Genomic DNA, 26,145 nt, shown 5'->3' on the forward strand with positions numbered 1-26,145 from the left:
TTAGGCATCTGGCTTAGCCTAGGTCCTGGCTCAGTGAGCCTATACTACCGCTCATCAGTTCGGTTGCTTCCCTATAGCATCTCTCTGATCAGTTGGTTTTGGCCCGTGGGCCTATATGCTACTGCTTTTCAGTTCAGTTCTTCCCGATAGCATCTCTCTGATCAGTTGGTTTGTCCTAGGCTTAGTTGTCTTGTTTTGGTCTTACCGCCTCGTGGTCACTACGCGATCACGAGACAGCCAGACGCCTGCCCAGTCACCTTCCCCCCCCTCCCGCTCTTCCATAGAGTCGGGGGAGGGTGGGTCGGTCTGCCCATGCTCGCTCCACATACCCGAGCCTGCCTCCCTCTCTCCCCCCAGGCGGAGGGGCTAGGGAGACGGGACAGACCCAGACTGGACTCGACCTCTCCGGCTTCTCGGTCCGGCCGGGTGGTAATGTGGTGGGGGGACTGGCCTTTCCCCCCATCCATTGCTTCCTTGTCGCTCCGTGTTCGCTCGAGCCTGTATGTCTTCTCGCTCTTTCCCACCTTACTAGGGCTCCTTTCCTGATCGGAGTCTTGGCATCCAGCGGAAAGATGGTAGTCCACCCAGTAGAGTGGACCGGAACATACAGTGGGTCCCTGCTAACCTTACCGTATTGCTGAGTTACTGCACTCCGCTACGCACTGGACTTGGTCCGGTTCGTTTGAGTTTTAGGTTTAAGTGTTATTAGATTAACTATAAGTTTATCTTAAGTACCTTAAACCTTCCCCCCCTCCCTTACGTGTCTTACCGGATCTCTCCGGGATTATAGCCTATTCAGGCGAAGCAGGGAGGGGTTATGCCCAAATTTTTTCCGAGCTCCGGCATGCAACGGAGTTCTTCTGTCCTTTAGCCTGTAAGTGATATTCTTTAAGATACTCATGTGTCTTCCCACTTACAGGCCACCAACTGTGAGCATCCGGGATGCGCCGCCACACTTCAGGACCCATGTGGACACGAAGTTTGCCGGTCCCATGCTCCATGCGCGACTCTGCACGGGGACATCCAGGTCTGGTACCATGAGACGTGTACCATATGTTACGATCTGGTGAGCCAGCTTTTAGAAGGGGTAAGTATTCCATCTCCGGTAGCTGCTCCGCTTCTGTTTTAGTGCTTAAGTTTTCATCATTCACTTTAACTTAAGGCATCTAAGTTTAAGTTATACTTTAAGTTTTAGTTTTAAGTGATTCTTAAATCTAATCTACGCCCTCTCTTCCAGGCGCCGGCAGTGAGGGATACCGCACTGGCAACCCTGCGGGCCTGGGTCGGCGGTTTTGGGAAGAACGCCGCCAAGGGTATGCCCTACATCTTAGAGAAGCGGTTGGCAGTGTTAATCTTCCCCGGAGGCAAGGCGACAGGATACGTCGACCCAGTAGAGGCGGCCCCGACTATCGCCTTCATCCAACAACAGCTGGCTGCCTCATTAACTGACCAAGACCAGGATATCTCCACGGACGTCGCGACTTTAGATATTAATGTGGAACCTATGGTAGGTGTAGACGACCTGTTGGTCGAGGTGGGTAAGGTGGACACCCAAGGGTCACCCTTGGGCGTAACTGTTTCTTCTACTCCTGCAACCTCTCCATCCTTCCAAGGCTTTACAGGTGATGAATTGTATACTCCTCCTGACGCTTCGGTTAGACCTAAGGTCAAGGGTCAAGCAGTGAAATCCTTGACTAAGACGTCGTCGTCGTCTAAGAAGACGACTTCGGCTTCATCCTCCTCGCGTAAGTCTCCGGCTGGGAATCCCGGAGCAGCAGGTCTAAAGCTTCTAGCTCCGGCTCTAAGTCCTCGAGGAGTAAATCCTCCAGAGAGAGATCTCGCACTCCGGCAGAGTCACCAGTTTCCGCTACCCTTGGTTCCGATTCAGAGCCACCCCTCCACCTCCGCTGCAGCTCCGGCCTTGGACTCCAATGCTGGCCTGTTGCAACAGGTGGGCGACCTGGTTGGGTCTCTAAAGAGTAGCATGGAACAAATGATCTCTCGATTGTCGGATAGGATTACTTCCCAGGACTCCATTATAGCCGGACTGAGAGAAGCCCATCTAGACTCTCCTCCACTTTCCATACGAGGTGGAACTCAGCCCTCCTCCATATGACTCGTACCCTCCGTTCTCGATGAACAATCCATGGAGAGTAGCGTCATACGCCCCCTTCCAAGACGGTCTCATTTCTATACCGGAATTTGGAACTCGAAGGATAGAGGACTTCGAGTTCTACCCGGAAGACCTCCAGCCTCCGTTCATAGGCTACGCAAGGCTTACAGCTTCAGCCATGGTTCGGGATGATAGGGTACCAAAGGAGACAGTCCTCTATTCACGAGACCAGGCTCAGAGAGAATGGCTCAGGTGTTTAGAGGACATGGATTGTTCTAATACCAGATACAACCTTTTAAGAGTCCCTTTACCATTTTCACAATGGATGAGAGTACCCCGCTCCCGTTCCTGACAAAGATCGCGAGGTCTACCATCCCAGCGGCCCAGAAGGGGGAACCCATGCCTCAATTGAAGGAAGCAGATCCCACATCTCCGTTACTCCCCTCAGCCGAGAATTGTGGGAAGACTTGCCGAACACCTTCTCAGCTGGCAAACTCAAACCGGACTGTGCTATGGAGCAGTTTGGTGAAAAGCTACCCAGGCTCCCAGATAGCCTTATTCAGGCTGAATTCGACGCGAAATCGCGATTAGCCAGGTCAATTAACTCTATGGCTATGACCGAGGTAGCAACCATAGCCTATGGCTCAGAACCGCTTTTTAAGCTCATGACCAAATCCCTGACTCAAACGGTACAGTCGGATATGTTTGAGTTTGCCACTGCTAGAACGAATTGTAGGAAGCATGTCCTACAAGAGGCAACCATTCGGCATGAGCCGAATAGGTTACTCTCGTCTAACATCTGGGGAGCAGATCTCTTCCCAGAAGCTATGGTGAAGGAAGTCCAGTCAGAGGCTACGAGGCTGAACCAGAGCCTTAAGGACCGTTGGGGCCTTACGGCTAAGAGGAGGCAAGACCTAACACCTAAAGGTAAGGGACACAGGAAACCTAGACGTTTCCAACCTTACCAGAAAAAGCAGCCACGCTTTCCTCAGCAAGTTCCAGCGGTGCCCTTAGTGCAAACAGCCCAACCTTCCACCTCTAAAGCTCAATCACAGCCAATTTATGATATCCCCTCAGCCTCAGCCCTCCACCTCTTACGCCATCTCTCCAGCTTACAATCAAGCCTTCGAGAGTCAAGCTTCACAGAAGTATGACCGCTCGGGTAAGGGAGGCAGAGGTAAGCGTTCCTTTCGTGGGAGAGGATCGGGAGGTGCCCCTTTAATAGGGGAAAGCACTTCAGAGGAGGCCGAGGCGGTTACCAGAACCAATGAAGAACTTCAGGTAGGAGGGAGGCTGTTTCACTTTCGCCACCGGTGGAACTTCAGCGAATGGGCTCAGAGCATAGTGTCAAAAGGCCTGGGTTGGAGCTGGTTGACGAACCCACCTCCATCCAGACCTTTCCGTCAACTTCTTCCAAGGAATTGACAGAGTACGCGGAGGACCTCCTTCAGAAAGGAGCTATAGCGAGAGTCAAGAGATTAAAATTTCAAGGTCGCTTGTTCAGCGTGCCAAAGAAAGGCTCACAAAAAAGAAGGGTAATCTTAGACTTGTCCCGCTTAAACTTAGCCATCCGCTGCGACAAGTTCAAGATGCTCACGATCTCGCAGGTGCGGACCTTACTTCCCCGTGGGGCCGTCACCACCTCTATCGATCTTACAGACGCCTACTATCATATCCCTATTGCAAGACACTTCCGTCCGTATCTGGGTTTCAAGATAGGAGACCAGGCATTCTCCTTCAAGGTAGTTCCCTTTGGACTCAACGTGGCACCCAGGGTGTTCACGAAACTAGCGGAAGTGGTAGTGCAACAACTCAGGACACAAGGGATTATGGTAGTAGCATATCTCGACGATTGGTTGATCTGGGCTTCAACAGTCGAGGAATGCAACAGAGCTACACTGAAAGTGATTCAGTTCCTGGAATATCTAGGCTTCAAGATAAACAGGACCAAGTCAAGACTCACTCCAGAGTCAAACTTTCAGTGGCTGGGCATTCAATGGAATCTATCCTCCCATACTCTGTCGATTCCATCAACCAAAAGGAAAGAAATAGCGAAGTCAGTCAAGCAATTTCTAAGTCACAAACTGGCGTCAAGGAGAGCTCAGGAGAGGATCCTGGGTTCTCTCCAGTTTGCATCAGTGACGAACGTCTTAATGAAAGCCAAACTGAAAGACCTAACCAGAATCTGGCGCTCACGAGCAAATGTCAGGTCCAGGGACAAACTATCCTCAGTCCCTCTGATTCTAAAGAATCGACTTCGGCCGTGGGCGAAAGTCAAGAATTTGTCAGTGTCAGTACCCCTTTCAGTTCCCTCCACCAGGGATCACCATCCACACAGACGCGTCCTTAAGCGGTTGGGGAGGGTATTCCCAGGTCAAAAAGGTTCAAGGAACTTGGTCACCTCAGTTCCGTCAGTTCCATATAAACGTACTGGAGGCAATGGCAGTGTTCTTGACTCTAAAAAGGTTGCGCCCACCAAAGTACTCCCACATAAAAGTTCTGGACAGCGCAGTGGTAGTACATTGTATAAACAGAGGAGGCTCCAAGTCACGTCATCTAAATCATGTCATGGTAGCCATCTTCTCACTCCCTGGCAGACAAGTTCAGTTGGCATCTCTCCTCCACTCACATAGCTGGAGTGAGAAACGTCATAGCAGACGCGCTATCCCGATCAGTGCCCCTAGAGTCGGAATGGTCACTGGACAACAGTTTCGTTCCAATGGATCCTTCAAAGAGTTCCAGGGCTACAGGTGGATCTCTTCGCATCTCAAGCGAATCACAAACTGCCGTGTTATGTAGCCCCCAACCTGGACCCTCTGGCCTATGCCACGGACGCCCTGGCTCTAGACTGGAACAACTGGAAGAAGATTTATGTCTTTCCTCCAGTGAATCTTCTCATGAAAGTTTTAAACAAACTCAGGACATTCAAGGGTCAAGTGGCTCTAGTAGCCCCAGACTGGCCGAAGAGCAATTGGTATCCTCTAATTCTGGAACTGGGCCTTCGTCCTCTTCGGATCCCCAATCCCAGGCTCTCCCAGTCAGTACAAACGAAGACTGTGTTCGCTTCCTCAGGGATTCTCAAAACCCTAACTTTATGGATTTCATGAAGTTTGCGGCAAAAAGAGATGCGAATATTGACCCTCAGAATATTCTCTTCTTGGAATCCGTAAATAAAAGGGATTCAACTTTGAGACAGTATGATGCTGCTGTCAAAAAGTTAGCAATCTTCCTGAGAGAATCAGATATTAGAATCATGACAGTTAATTCAGCTATATCCTTTTTCAGATCCTTATTTGAAAAAGGTTTAGCAGCTAGCACGATTACGACAAACAAGTCAGCCTTGAAAAAGATATTTCAATTTGGGTTCAACATAGACTTGACGGATTCCTACTTCTCGTCTATTCCTAAGGCATGTGCTAGACTTAGACCTTCTGTAAGGCCTACGTCAGTTTCATGGTTCTTAAACGATGTTCTAAAACTGGCTTCAGAAACCGATAATGACACATGCTCGTTTATAATGCTCTTAAGAAAAACCCTGTTTTTATTAAGCTTAGCTTCAGGAGCAAGAATTTCAGAACTGTCGGCTTTATCCAGAGATCCGGATCATATTCAATTCCTTCCCACAGGGGAAGTCCTACTTTCTCCGGAACGTAGCTTTTTAGCAAAGAATGAAGATCCTTTGATGAGGTGGGAACCTTGGAAGGTACTACCCCTTCCACAAGATGTATCTCTTTGCCCAGTTTTCAACCTTACGAGCCTTTCTGTCCAGGACCTCCTCATCCTCATCGGGTCCCCTCTTAAGAGGGAAAAAGGTGGAACTTTATCCATTAAAGGCATCAGGCAACAAATCCTGTACTTTATTAAGCAAGCCAATCCTGACTCTTTCCCGAAAGCACATGATGTCAGGGCAGTAGCCACCTCAATTAATTATTTCCAACATATGAACTTCGATGAGTTGAAAAAGTATACCGGATGGAAATCGCCGACAGTGTTCAAACGTCATTACCTTAAGTCCTTGGAAGCTCTGAAATTTTCAGCAGTAGCAGCGGGTAACATAGTTTCCCCTGACTCTAGCTAATTTGTAGTAGAAGATTCAGTCCTCCTTTCTACCTGCCTCACCCAACAGTTCGTCTATTCCTGCCGTGTTCATTTACATTCACCTTGTGTCTTAGCTGCTTTTATGATGGTGTGTGGGTGCCCCTTATTTTTTTGCTAGGGACACTCGCAGATGATTATAGATATTGATCTCATGGATGTTACCCCCTTATTTTTATGCTAGGGGATACATCTTATTTATAATGGTTACGGGTTTTGTATATTAAGTCATATACATTCCTTATATATTATCATTGTTGATTAATTTGTTCATTTGATTAATTTAATTGCTATTATATTTTTGATACATGCCTTTACACAGATACCATTTTGTTACATGTAAGCCATTTTACCTCTGTACATATGTAAATTACCTTATGATAAGAAACATGATTTAGAATTAAGTGTAATTTAAGCATATTTTCTATTTTGTATCACTGTGTATATGTATCTTTTTAGCAATTATATTCTTTTTATATTTATTTTCTCTTTTATTTGAGACCTATTCTGATTTATTTTATTACTTTTGTTTACAATCTTGTGCTATTTCTCTGGTACGATTTCGCGCAGCGACACGAGCTGAGCCCAGAAAGGGATTTTGACGTAAGGAAAAATCTATTTCTGGGCGATTGGCTCGTGTCGCCAGCGAAATCCCACCCTACCCATCCCTTCGCCCAAGATTGTCTGCTAACTTCAGGATGGCCACCAGAGGCGCAGCAGTCGGCAGCATGGGATGGAGTAGTAGTAGTACGAGCTGCTCACTCTGTGGGTCGGCTCTCCTCATGGAGGGTTTTTGTAGTGGGAGATTTCTATTGGCATTTGGCTCGTGGTAGTGGTCTCACTCGCCTAGTGTTCATACCGACACCCTCTTGGAGGGTGAGCGAGTCAGTTATACTGACCTTTTCTTTATTTTATTTATTCTCTGGTATGTGTTAGTACATTTACCCTAGAAATAATAGATTAAAGGATATTTCGCTGGCGACACGAGCCAATCGCCCAGAAATAGATTTTTCCTTACGTCAAAATCCCTTTTATAGTTTTGCCATTTTTTCCACATGATAAACAATCGTGTATAATGAAGGCTGAAAGTAGCAGCATCATTCTTGAATGTCTTGTAGATTTCACTGAACCCTATATGAATGAGACATTGCTTTGGCAAGTAAAATCCAAAGACTATTGTAACAGATTAAGCCTATGCATGTCTATTGGTGGTTATAAACCATACATGTTGGACAGTTTTTCAATGAGAGTATTATTATGACAAAATAATGTAAAACAAGAAATAGGCCTATATGTGTCTATTCATGATTATGCACCATGCATTTAATTCATTTTTAGAATGAGAACAAAATGATATTATACTTTCAGAATATTGGACTATATGTATGTTTTTTCATTGCTTACATCTCACAGAAGTTTGCTTTAAAATGAAATTAGACTAATCAATATGCTAATGAAACACAGGAAGACAGCAGTAAACTAAGGATTTCATTCATTGCAACACTTCATAAGAAAGTCAATTTTTAAATGAAAACAAATCAGTATTAACACTTAATGAAATAGAAAATATATTAGGCCTATATGTCAACTTTGAAACAAAAGCAAACGATTACAAACTTATTATTCTAACATAGAACTCTTCCTTCATTCATAAAATATTCAATAAACATGAAAGCCCTTGGGGCCAAATTTTAACTGAACAAATTCACATGGGCATATTTAATTCTTTTTATCAACCACCCTTTCATTGGATGTCTTGCTTGACGTTTATGAGTTTTTTTCTGATGTCAGCTAGTCAATTACAGCCAGAGCATCAGTAGTTGACACCATGGCTGTTACGTTACGGAGGACTGAGAAAACAGCTTGTATCATTAGTGGCGAAGATTTGCCGGCACAGTCCGACTGCGCAGTTATAACCTTGCAGGCATAACTGAACGTTAGTGGCGGGCTTAAGTGAAATAATAAAACTTAAGGTGTGGAGGAGATACGCTTAAATTTGACACCTCCAAAATATATCTTGAAGAGGAAATACACAGTTTGAGGGCTTTTCCATAGACTGAACCTATGAAAATTACTACCTTAACTACAGTACTATCCACTTTCACAGTAGAACAAGGGCAGTCTGTGAAACCAGAAAACCATCAGTGGGCCCTAAAAGTACAAACAAAGCCAAGGTAAACTAGATTAAAGGATGTGCTCTTTGCGTAAGGCTCTATGTAATCAAAACCAACCAAAGATTGAGGAAGGTGGGGTACAAGTTGGAACATTCTCTGACAAATATCGGACAGGGAAATAAGAAGACTAAGCAGTCGATCTTACCTACAGCCACAATAACTAAAAAGTAAAAGAGGTTGCATTGTGCAAAAGAGAGGGATGTTGGATACCTGTGCTGAGAGATCTTTCATCAGAGATCTACTCTTGAAGGACTCCATTATAAGAGTAACAGAGTTGAGAACATATCATTGAGTGGTTATTTGACTTCAAAACCAGTCAAAGAATATGAAGTAGTTGACAATGTTGTACAGCACGGTCCCCAATTATGCAAGAATTTGGTCAATCCACGGCCTCGCAGAATTGGAAATTCGCAGATTTCGAAACACATACTTTATGGGAATAATTCCATCAGGGCCAAGGCAAACGGCAACTTACCCAGTCAAATTTTTATACTACCCATTTTCAATACTTTCTATGTACTAGTATACTGTAATTTTTTCTAATATGAAATTGTTTTTATGGATAAATAAAACATTAAAAAGGTTTTAATAACTTGAAAAAGTTTTAGATTACACACAAGATGGTGAAAACTCCCACACGTTAACAATGCCACCATTGGGTGCAAGTGTACTGTATGATAGCCATTTCCTTTAAAAAACCTTTTGGATGGAATTTTCTCTACCTATCCTCTGCCAAAAAACCTTCAAAGTCCTCTATCTCATCCTCCGTGAAGAGTTCTTTTACTGAAGGAAGGCTTTGTGAACCATTTGAGTTTTCAGGGACCAGCGGATCATGTGTGTCTTCACTCCCGTTAGGCCTAACAAACCTGGTTACGAGCGTCAAGTGTCTGTCTTTTTATTTGTCCGGCACATTCACTATGTAATCGTTTTCATATAAATTTATTCTATGATAAAAAAAAACTGATGAATATTCAAAATTTGATATGAATTTACATTTTCTTAAAATAAAATGATAAAAATTCAAAATTCAATATGAAATGACAGTTTCTTGAAAAGTTTAGACCGAACGATTCTCTCTCTCTCTCTCTCTCTCTCTCTCTCTCTCTCTCTCTCTCTCTCTCTCTCTCTCTCTCTCTCAAAAATTCACAATTTGATATGAAATTACAGTTTCTTAAAAAGAAATTATTATAAAAATTCAAAATTCAACATGAAATGTCAGTTTCTTGAAAAGTTTAGATCAGATCATTCTCTCTCCTCGACTCTCCTCTCTCTCTCCTCTCTCGTCTCTCTCTCATCTCCTCTCTCTCTCTCTCTCTCTCTCTCTCTCTCTCTCTCTCGCTGCTCTCTTAATTACTTTTACTAGTCATTTTCATCAAAACCTATTTCAACAATAGAAAAAAAAAAAGATCAACTCTGCATGATGTGGATGATCAGAATACACTTTACAGATCTGAATAAAATGTATGGTGATGATCATTCATACACACTGCACTATGATGTCACAAATGGGTGAAGCAGAGCCTTCCATCTTAGCTAATGGCTGAGCAGGAAATCTTTCTTTCCCCCACCCCTTCTCTCAGATACCAGCAAACCCCCCACATCTAAAATACTTGAAAAGACAATAGATTTGATACATTTTGCGGCGCGACTCGCAGAATTTGAATGGTTTCGCAGATACAGAAAATCTATTTTTGAGAACTAGCGACCTTATAAAAGGGGGAATTACACAATTCGAACACGCATAATTCGGAACTGGACAGTACCTTAGCGGGGTAGATTGATTCATATGTATTGTATAGTGGTGGATGAGCTACCAGAATATACAAAGAAATTCACCGTTAAGAAGAATTTAAGGTCATTGTACAAAATAAAAATCAGTGTGGCTGATAAAGGGATTTTGACAAAGGAAAAATGTATTTCTGGGCGATGACCTGTGTCGCCCAGTGAAATGTTCCTTTAGCACTCATTTCTAAGGTATAAATATTGCTATTAATACCAGAGAAAAAAGCTATATGGTAATGCCAGAATATTCTGGCTCGCTCACCTTTATTTAAGGTGTCGGTATGGTACTGGGGCAAGTGATACCACTACCAGAGGTCTTCTGCCATTTAGTCTCTTCCTTTGTCAATTTCCCCTTTCAAATTAGGCGCCATACCAGCGGCATCTACCGCCCACTACCGCTACTACTAGCGCCTCGATAGCCATTCCTGAAAATAGCACCCAAGCTTGGGGCTATAGGGTGAGGAAGCAAGGGGTGGGTTCACTGGGCGACACAGGTCATCGCCCAGAAATAGATTTTTCCTTTGTCAAAATTCCTTTTCTGGGCTAAACCTGTGTCGCTCCATGAAATAGTAACAGAGAATTGTTCCCACAAGCAGCTTGGATATACTCTCTATAAGACTACTGGAAGGGAGAAACTAACTCTAAGATAATTTTACCCTGTTTAATAAATTGCTTTAAATCTAAACAGATTTTAACAATATCTTAAGTCTAGGTCCTTACTCTAGTAAGTATATACTATTACCGCAAACAATTACTGGTAAGGCCTGTGTGATTACTATGTCAACAAGTAATACTATATATTTTACATGTATATAATTAGTAGTTAATTATAACCAGTACAAGAATGGTTCAATTATACAATCCAAGTGAAAAACCCCGAGATTAAGGCTAGAGACTAAGCGAGGCGGTTAGGAGAGAAAAGGAGCTAAAGAAGGACAAGGTCTTTACGACTAGGTATATGTCAACATGACTAGGCTGTGTTAGGGGAAACAACATTCCCCCACTACCACTGCTGAATTATTTAAGGGCTTTCAAGGATTTAAGGTAGTGGTGATTAAATACTTGAATTCCATCTTATATACTTCTTTAAGGTCATCAAAGTTCATGTGTTGGAAGTGAATTATTAAGGCAGCTACTACTCGGACATCATGTACATGTGGAATTGATTCCGGTTAGCCTATCTAAAATTATAGAATTGTTATTTTAATCACTTAAATGAGATTGTTCCATCACTGGACATAGGGATAGATCCTGTGGAAGTGGGGCAATCTTCTAGGGGGCCCACCTACTCTGAGGATCCTCATTTTTAGCCAAGAATTCGATCTGGAGATACTAGAACTTCTCTGGATGGAAGAAAATCAATATGATTTTGTTCTAGCTAGCACAAGTTCTCGGAATCGATGAAATTATGAATCTGTTAATGTGGAACCAAACTGGAGTACCTCCTTGAAGCAGATTTGGTCTTGGTAATAACCCTAGCTGGTAGACCCTTTCTAAACAGGGTCCTAAGGAACGTAACAGCCAGATTCGTATTCACCGTCATAACTATTGGGTCTTTTTAGGAAAAAGGCTAGCTTGTTATTGTAGAATCGAACTGCTTAGAAAAGGGAGTCGTAGGAACTAGGGGAGAGATTAGTCAGGACTGTCAAATTTTGTGACAATTGCTGAAACGTTTCCGCATGGTCGCGGAGCTCCCCGTAGACTTCCGTTGTCTGATTCTAAGAACAAGGTGTTAATAGGATCCATATTGGCATCTTCTTGTGTCGTGAAATTCATGAATCCCATAAAGTTAGGACAGTCCTAATCCTTGAGGAAGCGTCCGCCGCCCTTGTTATACTAATCGTGTCAGTCTGGGGTTGGGGGTCCGTCTAAGGCGGAGTCCCAATTCCCCTAGTAACGGGTCACAATTGCTCTTGAGTCCATTGGGGGTTAACAGCCCAATCCGTCCTTAGAAGGATGGGAGTTAGTCTAGAACTTGCCTTAGTAGATTTATTGGAGGGAAAAAATAAATCCTCTGGCAGATGTTCCAACCTATCTGGTATCTTTGGCCTGGGCCATGGGGTCCAGATTGAGGGCACATGAAATATTGTAATTTGTGGTTGGATTCTGTGGCAATAATTCTACTAGGAGATCTGGATTCTGTTGGCTGATCCATCTAAATGACCTGTTGTCTAAGGACTATTCCGACTGTAGCGGAGTTGTCCTTGACAGTGCATCTGCCACTAAGTTCTTGCTCCTGCCAAGTGAGTTGCTGACAGATGCCACTGTTTCTTGTTGTCAATGAAAAGATTGTTATCATGACCTGATTATGTGGCTTGGTTGAACGCTGCTCTCTGAGGAGAGTTACTAAGAAGCTAGCAGGGCATTAGGAACCAAGTGTCCTGAGTGTTTCCATATTGGGAGTAGTCTCCCAAACCGCTTAGTGAAGCATCCATATGGACCACTAAACTTGGCGGAGGGAACCATACCGGTGATGATTTTGTCAGATTCTTGACTTCTGTCCATGGACGGAGTCTCTCTGTAAAGTGTGCGGGATGCAGGAACTCTGTCTCGCAATTCCCTGTTTGCTCTACTCCGCCAAACCCGGAATATAGCCTTCCGTTGGCTTTTAGTAGAGTCCCTGTTACTGACGCGAATTGGAGTGAACCTAGAACTCTTCCTGGTTCCTCCGGGATGCTTGTCTGCCTTGAGGAACTGTCTCGCAGCCTTGCTATTTCCTTTCTTTTTTCCCCGGTGGGATCGAAAGTTGTGTGATTTGAGGTCCCATTGTTTACTGAACACTGAAACCGTGGTGTCGGAGTGTGTAGGGATTCCTTGTGATTTGGAATCCTAGGAATGCCAGAAATTTATCACTTATGGTTGCCTTGAGACATTCCTTGACGTTTATAGTTCAGATGAGCCAGTCGTCTAGGAGATTACTAGGCTTATCCCTTGGGTTCTCAGTTATTGCACTACTGTTTCCGCTATCTTGTAAATATTCTGGGCGCTCTGATAAGCCCAAATAGCCTTACTTGAAGGCGTAAGCCTGTTGCCTAGTCTGAAGCCTAGGAAAAGGCGGAAGTGACTTGCTACTGGAACTGAATAGTAAGTATCTATAAGATTTATAGGTATTGTGACGGCCCCACGGGGAAGTAAGGTCCGTACCTGCGAAAACAGTTAGCATATGGAACTTGTCGTATTGAATATATGAGTTTCAATGAGACAAGTCTAATATTACTCTTGGTTTGATTGAATCTTCATGGAATCGCTGGGGAAGCATCCCTGAAATTCTAAGTATTTGCACCTGTAATTACTTTCTTCTACAGAAAGTCTTAGGTGTCCTTTATCTCATCCGGCATTTGGATTTTGATAAATTTTGGTTGATGGAGGAGGGCCCTTCTCCCTACTCCATACCCGACCTCTTGATACTATGCTGTTTGACCAAGCGCTGATTCCCGCTGGGTTCTTGAATAAGCACCGCTTTCCTCCTTCCTGAGGAGTCTCACTGGTTCGTCGAAGGTTGGTTGCGCCGGCTTCCTGTGAAGTCTCTTCCTTGCCGGAAGTTCTTCCGCCTGCTCTATGGAAAGTTGCTCTGGCTCGGCTACCTCTTGTGAACCTGTTGTATCTGTGACATCCACCTGGTTGTTATCGGAGGCCTTATGGCCGGGGAAGAGGTAAAGAAGCCGAGCTTTGGTGCTGCTGAGAGGGCTGGTTCTACAGCAGCACGGACTGTTGTGGCTGACCATTTGAGGTGGATGGTTGACCTAGCTGGCCTACTGGAACAGCTTGATCACTGTTTGAGGTTAAGTCGTCTTGGAAGACTAGAACCCCTTTTGCTCTCTTCATACCCGTAGGCTGTGTTACCGAGGATTCAAATCTCCTCTTGGGGATCAAGCCCCAGCGAACTCACAAGCTCTGGTTGACCTTAGCTGCTTCACCCGGGATTCTGTTCACTACGGTCTCAGGGAACAAGTTTGCTCCCCAGACCCAAGCTTTGATGAGTCTATTAGGTTCATGGTGAATAGACGCATCGGCCAAGACATACTTTCTGCAGTTCTTCCTGGCTATTGCAAAGTCATATACATCGCACCGTAAGGTGTGAAGCAATGACTTGTCCGGATCTTGAACCATGGTTCGTCCGTATAGACCGAGGTTGTCATTTCCGCTATAGTGGCGGAATTGATAGACCTAGTCAAGCGACTCTGGCTTCATACTTCGCCTTTACCAGTGCTTCTGGGAGTCTGGGTAAAAGCTCGCTGAAGAGCGTTGTAGCACAATTTTAGTTCAATATGCCTACCAAGAATGTCGCCGGGGCGTCTACCCCGCACTCCATTCCTCCCAGAGAGACCACGGATGGTAAATCCGTCTCTCAGATATAATGTATAGATTTGTCCATTGCTGTTGGCTGAAGTGTAATCTCTACTACTTTAGAGGTACACGGAATGGGCGTGTCATCTAGCACCACAAAAATCATGAAGGGATTATTGTGGCGTGTCAGTTTGGTATTTGTGCATTCCTAATCTGCCAGGGTTTGAACCCAGGCTGATTGAGCTTGGTCTCTGGGGAAGATGGCCATTTCCTTAGGCGTTTTGTCTTCACAGATCAGTGCGTTCTCAATCAGACGTGCATAGCCTGAACAAGGGAATTGGAGACGCGGTGAAAGGAACTCAAAGTCCTCTATTGGTCGGGTTCCCTTCCCCACCCTCAATCGTCAGCATGCCCTCTAAGAAGAGGGCATGTGCTGGTAACCACCAAGGATTATTGATTTGAAGGGACACAATTGGATGTGTCTGGTACTGCAAGGAGTTGTTGTGGCTTTCCGGGTTGGAGGACTCCTTACTTCGAGGTCTCCTAGATCTTCAGTCCTTCTACTAACGACTGAATAGACTGACCTGACGTTTTCATGTTCGAGAACAACTGAGTTGTGATGTTATTTAGAATTGGGCTGAGTCAGGATACCCATCTCCTGCCTCAGCAAGCTGGAAAACATGTTGGGTTAAACCCGGGATCTTAGGATCTGGTTTTAGATGCCTTTGTCTTCGATGCCTGCCTGTGTGTGGCAGATTTTGTCGTGTTCGTCACAAGTTTGGTGGCTGATGACGAACTAGAACGACTTTCCCAAATAGCCTTCAGTTTGTAAGGTTTAGTAAGGGACTTGCAATAGACCTATGAGTGACTATTTCAGCTTACCTTAGGGATTACCAACCCCGGCTTATCCCTCGAAGTCGTAGGTCTCTTGGTAAACTCTTAAAATGAAGAAGAAGAATGAGACGAGCTAAAAGGTAGTCCTTTTGCCCGTTTACCAAATGCTTCATATAGCCTACCTTCGTCCTGGGTATCGGCCTTCATTGGTTCGTGGTCCAGGTTGATTGCTGCGACCTCTCCGACTTCTTATTCTAACCCACTAGGTCCTCTGCCAGCACGGCCTTTTTATCTTCGTGGATCTTGGCAATGATCAGGGCTGCCAAATCTGGTACCGTTGCTGATACCTCTGCATTTGGGTAGATAGGGGAGCTTCTGAAAGAGATAGTTACTTTTAAAAAGTATCCTCTTTTAAAAGTGTTCTAAGCATTGATAACTATCTCAATATCTCTCCAATTATTTACAGTATCTCATTCAGTGAACTAATCATTCAATGAATTGGTACTTACCGTCTCGGTAGTGAAGTTCCAAAACCAAATTGTAACAGACTTCACTCTCAACTGGTTGCCAGACCGACAAGTCGTTCATTGGACCGCACAGCCTGCGGGAGTGCGGCATACTTCCTGTCTGCCCTGCTGCGGCAGGGTTGCAGTACAGGTTGTCTTCTGACAGTGTACCATCTGTAATTACAAAATGATACATAAGTACCTTTGTATGGACTCGCCAGATATGTATCTGGCGGAGTATGTAACATTAGAATCGATACCGGAGTATCACTACATGTAGGTCCGCTGGAGGTCACTCCGGTGGGACCTGCATTCAGCATTGTCGTCACTGTAATAAATTGCGGCGGCATGCATTATGTAAGGCATTCATACTATCCTCTCCCGCCAGCTCCGACCCCGCTATGCATTCACCTCATAGTCTGGTAATAATATATTTATATATATATATATATATATATATATATTATACATTAAGCTTAATAGCAACGAAACGGGGGAAAGTTAGACTTGGCCCGAATCCGTCGGCATCGGAGAGGTTTTCTTAGTAACTAAGAATGCCTCTGCTAGCTCCTGGCCACCGTCACCGGGGTGGGGTGCCGAGGTATAAATAAAAGCTGGGGAGAGAGGCTAGGTAAGGATAAACAAATGCCTTGATTCTAGGTTACCGCCCGGGGTCGACTACCCGGCGTAGTACACCGATCGAAAACATAAAGCATATTTTAAAACAATTAAAATAAAATAACTAAATGAATTTTGAACCGGAGCATAGAATCTATGCTCCTTCCTGTCCCAGTTCTCTTTCAACATTATCTCTCTCTCTCTCCCGGGTCTAGCTAAGGGATCGAAACAGGGGAATAGGTAAAACCTAGGCCTGAATCCGATCGTAAGGGAGATCGTGTTGTTATATGCGTAACTGAACGATCTCCGCTGTATCCCGGGCCCGCCAAGGCGAAAGGATAGATAATGTATGGAGGACTGAGGATAGGAAAGGCAAAATTCTCCTTCCGGTCCCAGTTCCCTTTCAATGCTATCTCTCTATCCCCCGGGTCCAGCTTAGGGATCGAAACAGGGGAATAGGTAAAACCTAGGCCTGAATCTGATTGTAAAGGAATCGTATTTGTTATATGCATAACTAACGATGTCTGCTGGATCCCGGATCCGCCGAGGCGGGCGTAGGGAACTGGGGATAGGAAAGGCGAGAAGAGAGTACGTGGCTAATATCATCCCAACGAGCGGGAAATTACCAGGGCTCGTCTGGGTAGGTACCATCGTACTACTCCTATTACGTAAGGCGAGGAGTACCCCTTCCGACTATAACTACTCCCCCCCACCCCCTCTGCAAGAGGGGATAGGACTCGGATGGCTACCTGAAGTAGCGCTAGCGAGTTATGTCATCCCGTCAAGGTAAAAGGGGGGAGGGAGGGCGTCTAGAGGGATGGCTCACACGCGATCAATTGGACACTACGACCGGCCAGGTGGAACACCTCGCGGTCAGAAGTGGATCCAATCGATCACAGGGGCCGACGGTCTATAGACCGACTGCCCACTGATTACAATAATACACTAATACAATAATTTATATGATAATAAACGCTATACAATAGCCCTGGCGCGAGAGGGGATAAGGATAAAGAGGATAAGTACATGATTCTGTTTAAAGAGCGGCTGGCTTAACCTTCTCTCACTCGGAACGATCTGGTCAGGACATCCAGGGTGGCTCTGAGCGGCTAGCCTAACCTTCCCGAGATGTGATTTCAATCACGATCTGGCAAGGTAGGCCAGGGAGGCTCATGGAACAGAATAAGGTCCCTAAGGGCCTTACACCCCTCCCTCAGGGATTCCCTGTTAAGGTGAAGGAGGTATTCTCCTCGAGCAGACCAAGGGAAAAGAGGGGAGGGGGGAGGGAGATAGGCTGAACTCCCGAACAGACGAATCGAAGGGGAGAAGCCTCTCCAGATGGAAGGAATACCCATCTGACCTACTTCCCAAACCAAGGAGGAATCTCCTTGGTTTGTGTTAAGTAGGTCCGAATCATCCTTGCGCCAGGATATCTATTATAAAACGTCAGGATATCTACAAATTTTAGTAAATCTTGAGTGAGTGCAAAATCAATAACAACACGACTACAATTAGTATAGGTGACCAATTGAAAGTCGCCATAAAGATACGGGTAGCGATGTATGTAATGGCTGCCTCAGGAGCGGTGCAAGCTAGGCTACGTTTATGTAACATACAACTAAAACATACTTATGATTATCTCATTTTATTCCAAAATAATGTCGTTACAGTCAAAGACACAAGTGTACATGACAGTGCTATTTAAAGGAATGGCTATCGAGGCGCTAGTAGTAGCGGTAGTGGGCAGTAGATGCTGCTGGTATGGCGCCTAATTTGAAAGGGGAAATTGACAAAGGAAGAGACTAAATGGCAGAAGACCTCTGGTAGTGGTATCACTCGCCCCAGTACCATACCAACACCTTAAATAAAGGTGAGCGAGCCAGAATATTCTGGCATTACCATATAGCTTTTTTCTCTGGTATTTATAGCAATATTTATACCTTAGAAATGAGTGCTAAATGAACATTTCACTGGGCGACACAGGTTTAGCCCAGAAAAGATTTCTATCTAACCATAGAGAAGCAATCACCTACTATTGAGTTTGTGATAGGGGTTGACAATGTGTACAACATAATATTACAACCAGGGTTTTGGAAATTTGCAAATTTAGTATTGCTACCAACCAAATGTATTTGGTTACATGGTAACTAGAACTAGTAGTTCTCCTCCCACTAAGGAGACTCATGTTTCTATTTTAAAACTGGCAGTGGAAATGGGTGATGTAATATGATTGCAGGAGCTACTCGTTTAAAGGAACCAAGGGAAGATCTTGAAACTTTGTGGTTTGGATCACTTGGGTATTAACTGCAGTGAGATAACGGAACAGGAAAAGAAGGTACCTTATTAGAGAACTTTGAGAGTAATGTAACCTATTCTGAAATTGACAAACAGTATGTTGTGGCATTGCCTTGGAAAAGCAGTAGAGATAGATTAACCTCTACCTTTGCGTTGGGTTTGAATAGATTGAAGTAACTGTGTGTCAGGTTTTGGAAGGACATTCAGTATGTAGGCTACTATCAGAAAATCCTGAATGATCAGGAAGATAGGGGGTTCATAGAGAGGGTGAATATTTCAAAACTGTTGAAGACTGTCATTTTTTGGCGCATCATGGTGTTTAAAATCAGTGAAACTACCCCTATTAGGATAGTAGTATTTGACTGTTCAGTAAGGCAGGGGAAAAATGGGTTTAAGCTTGAATGATTTTTTGTGGACAGGACCACATATTACAGCTGACCTACTCAAAGTTCTGCTGCAGTTTAGAACAAAAATGTTTGCTTGTATTAGTGACATAGAGAAGGCGTTTTAATGGTGCAGTTAAGAGAAGAGGATAGAAACTATACAAGATTGTCATGGCTGGAGGATCCAACAGATCCTAAAAGTGGATTGTTAGTGTATAGGTTTCGAGTTGTTCTATTTGGAGCTACTGTTCTCTCTGTTGAATGCAACAATGAAGAAAGATCCTGCACATTCAATTTGTAAAACGTTTAACTGAATGAGCTGGATTGACAGCTGAAAACTGATGGCTCTCTTTGCTTAAATGTACAGCTCAGTGCAGTATGCTTTTGTATTCTCCTTTCTTTGAAGTTTATTACTTGGGAGAATTTAGTGACAAACTAAATGGGCACTTCTTATTGGTTAGTATTGAAAGAAATGATTTTATTCTTAGTTATATTTTGTTAATTGATTTTTTCTTCTTCACTCTTATAAGGTTGAGGTCACACAATATGTGATTTCATTAAACTGTAAAAAATTATTGAATTAATGTATTAGTTGTCTTTCTCAGTTTAATCTGACCTTCCATGATGAATGTTTCTATATATTTATTCTGAATCTTTACAGATAAGTGTGTACATACGCCCTCAATAGGAGAAACAAAAGCATTTGGTTTGTTTGAAAGCAGTCCAAATGACTTTGTGAAGTTTACAGAGAGACATGTAACCAAGATCTACCCTCATGGCACTCGAGCAGATTCATCGAACCTAAAACCTTATCCTTTTTGGAGTGTTGGATGTCAGATAGGTAAAGCTTTGAAATTCATTACAGCAGTCTTTCTTCATGAAGTATGAAATCAAACATTCTTTTTCCTGATTTGAAGTGAAATTATCATTGGTAGACAAGTCAGTTTTTATGAAATCTTATACGTATCTCCTCAGTGGCGCTGAATATGCAGACCGAAGACAAGGCTAACTTTTACAATGATGCCTTATTTAGAAGCAATGGCAATTGTGGTTATGTACTGAAGCCAGATATATTGTTGAAAAAGGACCCTTACAATCCATCGGAGCTTTCAGATAGGTAGGTGTGATTCAGATAAAGGTAAATAATTATACTGTTTGAGGTGCTAATGTAGGTATCCATTGATTTATGACACTTTGACTTAATTTTTCATATTACATCATGCCCTAAAATATAATAGATATGTTTTTTATCAAGTGGTTTGGTTAGAGAGAGAGAGAGAGAGAGCGCACGCTCTGTGTTGTACAGTAATTTGTGCTCCAAGGTGCTATAGGCAGGCAAATAACACTATGTGCCACCCTCCCACTAACTCCGTAGTTTCTGTTGAGAATCAGGCACAGGTAAATTAATACTGTTTATTGAACCATCTACACACACTAACCATGAAGGACAAGGCATAAGTTGAAGAATGTGAAAGCATCTGTACATGTGAAATCTTCATTATTTCAAAGGACAACGTGATGAAATGATTGAAGCAGAAAACCGTATACAGTAGTACCTCGAGATGCGAAATTAATCCGTTCCGAGGCACCCTTCGTATCATGAGGTTTTTGTATCTTGGACCACATTTTACATGTATAATGGCTAATCCGTTCCAAGCCCTCCAAAAACACCCCAGTAAATTTTTATAATAAAGCTAAATTGACCTATAAACAATGAAATACTACAACAATTTGGACCATTCAATACCTAAATTAATAACAAAATGCAAAATAACCTGTAAATAAAGTGTATTAGTGTACATAGTATACAAGAAATACTGTACGTAAAATGTGGAAGTTTACCTTTCGAGTGAGGCTATCTCCGAAAGTGGCGGCAGAGGAGGAGGACAAACAGCAGGGACGTATGTACGTACACTTAACTTTACGAAAACATAAAAAAATGTAAGGAAAACATACATAAACTAAAATTTACGAAATACATTAACAAAACTGTAACACTTAACTTTACAAAAAACTCAAATTAAAATTTTTTTTTTCTTTTTTTTTTTTTTTAACTTTTTTTTTACGTTTACGTAGGTTTTTTTTTTTTTTTTTTTTTTTTTTTTTTTTTTACAGAACTTCAACTTCATCACCACTTTCAACGTTCTGTTTATCACTTGGTTCTTCCTTTTTGCTTTCAACTTTCTGTTTTTCATCACTTGGTTCTTCCTTTTTGCTTTCAACTTTCTGTTTTTTATCACTTGGTTCTTCCTTTTTGCTTTCAACTTTCTGTTTTTTATCACTTGGTTCTTCCTTTTTGCTTACTTCTGCTAATGCTAAAGGCCTCTTTATAAAATAACGATCCAAGGAAGATTGCTTCTGCCTACTTTTCACAATGTTCCTGAAACAACTCAGGCAAACGACATCGAACTGCGCAAGCATACGACCTGTGTGAGCCTTTTCGGGGTGTCTTTTTTTTCGATAAACGATTGCACTTTATGAAAAGCGGCTAGGACATCCTTAATTTCTGGCGTTGTCATAGGGTCCTCCTCTTCCTCGCCGCTGCTAGAGAACTCCTCTTGAACGACGTTATGTTGCATGGCCTCCAACTCCTTCAGGTCATCCGTCGTAAGCTCCTCTTGGTGCTCCTCGAGAAGGTCGTTGATGTCGTCCTCGTCGATGACCAGCCCCATGGACTTGCCGAGTGCAACGATCTCGTCAAGATCTGGTTCCAAAACAGTTTCGGGATCGTCAACTGTTTCGGACTCTGCAGCACCAGCTTCGCCCACGTCGAATCCCTCGAAGTCTGGCAGATATGGCATCAGGCCAGAGTTTCCTCCATGAAGAATTCAAGGTTCGCCTCGAAACCTCCTGCCAAGCTTGGTCGATGAGTCGGATACAAACGACGATGTCGAAATCTTCCTTCCAAAATTGACGCAAGGTGAGGTTTGTGGTATCGGTGATGTCGAAACATCTCTTGAAAAGATGTTTCGTGTACAGCTTCTTAAAGTTCGCTATCACTTGCTGGTCCATGGGCTGGAGGAGAGGGGTGGTGTTGGGCGGAAGAAAAAGAATCTTGACGAAGGAATACTCTGCTAGGATATCTTCCTCGAGGCCAGGAGTGTGGGGAGGAGCATTGTCTAACACCAGCAGACATTTCAGGGGGAGGCGCTTCTCTTCCAAAAATTTCTTCACTGTCGGGCTGAAACACAGATTTACCCACTCAGGCTTTTCCATTAGCCCTCCACATCACTGGAAGCTTCTCCTTAAGCACTTTGTGGGCCTTGAAGGCTCGAGGAGTTTCGGAGTGATACACCAATAGGGGCTTCACCTTGCCATCCCCACTGGCGTTCGAACAAAGTGCGAGCGTAAGCCTGTCTTTCATAGGCTTATGCCTGGGTAGCTTCTTCTCTTCCTCCGTGATGTACGTCCGACGAGGCATTTTTTTCCAAAAAAGGCCAGTCTCATCACAGTTGAAAACCTGCTGAGAACTGTAGCCTTCCTTGGTCATCATCTCGTCGAAAGTCTTCTTAAATGCTTCAGCCGCTTTTGTGTCCGAGCTGGCAGCCTCCCCATGACGCACCACCGAATGGATGCCAGTTCGTTTACGAAATTTCTCGAACAAGCCATGCGAAGCCTTGAACTCTGGGGTTTGCATTGAAGTCCCTTCCCCTCCGTCGTCTTCTGCCTGCACAATCAAATCGCCGAAAATAGCGCTGGCCTTGTGGGCGATTGCCGTCTCCGTTACCGTATCGCCAGCGATTTCTTTGTCTTTTATCCAGACAAGAAGCAGCCGTTCCATCTCGTCGTGCACGTGGGTCCTCTTGCTGGACAAAATAGTGATGCCCTCCGACGGTGTAGCTGCTTTGATGGCATCCTTCTGTTTAAGGATGGTGCCTATTGTCGACGGATTACGGCTGTATTCCTTGGCGATCACACTCAATCGCATACCAGCTTCATACTTCTTGATGATCTCCATCTTTGTCTCCAAAGAGAGCATGCGCTTCTTTCCGTGAATTTCAACTTTCTTGGGAGCCATGACTATGTTATCTTGTACGTAATTTATGTATAAGTACACAATAAAGTTTTTGCACAACACGATAATACGTATACTGCAACGAAATCACTAACGAATTTATGTTACTAAACGAAATCGTTAGACCGAACGAATACCGCGTGCGTACGATAACGATGCTGGTACGAAGTGGACGAGGTAGGCACGCCACCACGTATACATACATAGATGCATGATGGGAGGGATGCTGTCCAATAGGAGAGAAGGATCTCATGGCGGTGACTAGCATTAGGAACCAATGGGAGAGCAGGAGGATGGTGGCGAGTCTACTAAGATGGCGGCGCGCGAGTTTCAAAATTGTTATCGGTGGTTCGGGGGACTTTCAGAAACCTTTCGTATCTTGAAAACTTTTCGTATGTAGAGCCATTAAATTTTTCGTATAGGCTTTCATATCTTGAGTTTTTCGTAAGTTGAGCCTTTTGTATCTCGAGGTACCACTGTAGTTATGCTGGGTCTGGATGGAATATCATTAAAAAATTTACATATCTCAGCATGTCAGTCATCCTTGCTAAGGCTGGTAGCCTATATGAGACTGTAAAGTCATATTCAAGAAAAGTCAGAGGGAGAGTTGCCATTAGATGCTGCTAATCAGTTTTGGTTTGAAGATTTAAAGGATATACAATTTCCACAATTCAAGGTTAGTAGTGAGGCTACAAGTGCAGATACCAAAGCCGTATCAGCCTTTGTAAAGAATTCTTTATTAACTCCATAAAAGAATATTTCAGTTCCACCTGACTGATTACCCATCCAGGTTCCATAGTGTCTCTGGTGGCAGGGGCCAGAAGGTGTCATTCTTGGGGTATGGTCTTCCTTGCAGATACTATAGCCAATTTTTATTTATTTAATCATGTTTTCTGCATAAAAAATTATCATGCTCCTTGGAGGCTCATAGATAGTGGAATTTAGTGCATATTTCTTGTGTAATTATCACTTGTGTAGATTTTTCTTTGCTGTACTATAGGGTTGGTTGTTTGATAAGTGCCCTCTTCCTTTCCCAGCTACTGTAGTATGTTGCAGCTTCTTTTGAACAACCGATCTCTTCATTATCCACATTTGTTTACTTAGACATTAATGAATTTATAACTGTATTTTCCATGTGCTATCATTTCTGTGTTACAAGTTTATTCCCCTATCCACCTAATTCAGCACTTCACTGACATGCTCCAAGAGTAAAATATACACATCACCAAAGCCTGTTCTACAACACTCCCTGTACCTCTCCCATCAAAGTTTTTTTTACAGGGGCTTAAGACTTTGCAATTACTAACTTTCATCAGCAATACTACATCTCTGCAGTAATGCAGCCTCTGTTTCTAGCAGTGGTAAGCCTAAGGGTGTGTTCACACCAAATGCGTCGCATCAAATTGAGTCACATCAATTCATTTGATGCAAGTCCTTTTGACTAAACCCTGTTCACACCAAATGAGTCAACTTAAGTCAAGTCTGTACTAATTTACATCTAATTCTGCAACAGTGGCACAGTAGATTTTTATAAGAATGGGTGCATATTCTCTGGGTAATATTATTGCTTTGGCGTCGCAAATGTAAAAAAAGTAAAGCTAGAATCTGAGTGCATCATTTGAACACCAAGAGACCACAATTTGACAAATTCAAACATTTCAGCACATATATCTTTCACACATGGCATTATTAAGTTTCCTCCAATACTGTAAGGCTTTTTAGCTTTTGCAAAGCAAAGTGGCACTTTGTAAGAAGCTCTCAGTGCAGCCTGATTTGGAGAGACAAATTTCTGGAGGCTTTTAATTTCACACTAAGTTCCTTAAGCTTTCTTTCAAAATATTCCTGAGGTTTCACTGTTAGTTCACTGTGATTTGTATTGAAATGTCTTTTTAGCTTGGACGGTTTCATTGCATCGTTAAAAAGAATAATGCTACATACTATGTACTTAGGTTGCTCACATTCACCTTCATTTATTTTAGGAAACCCAGATTTTATATATGAAGAATCATATTTCCAAACAAGGCTACAGTTAGCCCTTTTTTTTACTCTTTTATTTGGAGGCACACTTGTTTCTTCATCGCGCTGTTCACGCATCTCATCACTGCCGGAGTGACCTGTAATGTTAGCTGTTGTTACATTCTGTTGCGCTGTCTTCATCATTAATACTCTTAATCTTGTGGCTATTATACAATTAACCCTCTTACGCCGAAGGGGTATAATAAAAATCGTCTCCCATATGCCGAGGCGGTCTCGGAGTGAGCGCCGAAGCGGAAAAATATTTTATTAAAAAATTCACAGCGCGCTTAGTTTTCAAGATTAAGAGTTCATTTTTGGCTCCTTTTTTGTCATTGCCTGAAGTTTAGTATGCAACCTTCAGAAATGAAAAAAATATCATTATCATATATAAATAATGTGATATATGATAGCACAAAAACAAAATTTCATATATAATTGTATTCAAATCGCGCTGTGAGCAAAACGGTTAAAGCTAACGAGTTAATTTTTGTTGTTGTATTGTACACTAAATTGCAATCATTTTGGTATATAACACATTGTAAAACAATCAAAGCAACACAGAGAAAATATCACAAAATGATGCATGAATTCGTAACGCGCGGACGTAAAAAAATGTTTTTTTTCAAAAATTCACCATAAATCGAAATATTGTTCTAGAGACTTCCAATTTTTTTCAAAATGAAGATAAATGATTGAATATTGCTATACTGTAAGAGTTTTAGCTTACAATTGCAGTTTTCAACCATTTTGGACGAGTTAAAGTTGACCGAATGTCGAATTTTTTTTTTATATTTTTTTCTATATGCAAATATTTCTAAAATGAGAAAAGCTACAACCTTCAATTGTTTTATGTTGTATTTTACTTGAAATTGCGTGCATTTTCATATATAAAACTCTATGAAACGCCTAATATGAAATGGAGCAAATATAACGATAATGCAACGTACCCATTTCAGAGATTTCCGGCGGAGAATCCGCTCGCGGAGGGAAGGAAAGTTTTTTTTTTAAATTCATCATAAATCTAAAT

General features: G+C 42.9%; 1 protein-coding gene across 8 annotated transcripts in view; it reads left to right on the top strand.

Moving 5' to 3' along the window:
* The window catches only part of LOC135217861 (1-phosphatidylinositol 4,5-bisphosphate phosphodiesterase delta-4-like), a 329,361-nt gene that overhangs the window by 291,858 nt on the left and 11,358 nt on the right, over nt 1-26,145 (top strand). For all 8 annotated transcript variants that reach the window (XM_064253878.1, XM_064253877.1, XM_064253874.1 and 5 more), the window contains 2 exons: nt 19,749-19,928; nt 20,063-20,204. In XM_064253878.1, the coding sequence (XP_064109948.1) occupies nt 19,749-19,928; nt 20,063-20,204 (322 nt within the window). The remainder of the gene's footprint in view (nt 1-19,748; nt 19,929-20,062; nt 20,205-26,145) is intronic.

Source organism: Macrobrachium nipponense, chromosome 9, assembly GCF_015104395.2.
Source record: "Macrobrachium nipponense isolate FS-2020 chromosome 9, ASM1510439v2, whole genome shotgun sequence".
Taxonomy (NCBI): Eukaryota; Metazoa; Arthropoda; class Malacostraca; order Decapoda; family Palaemonidae; genus Macrobrachium; species Macrobrachium nipponense.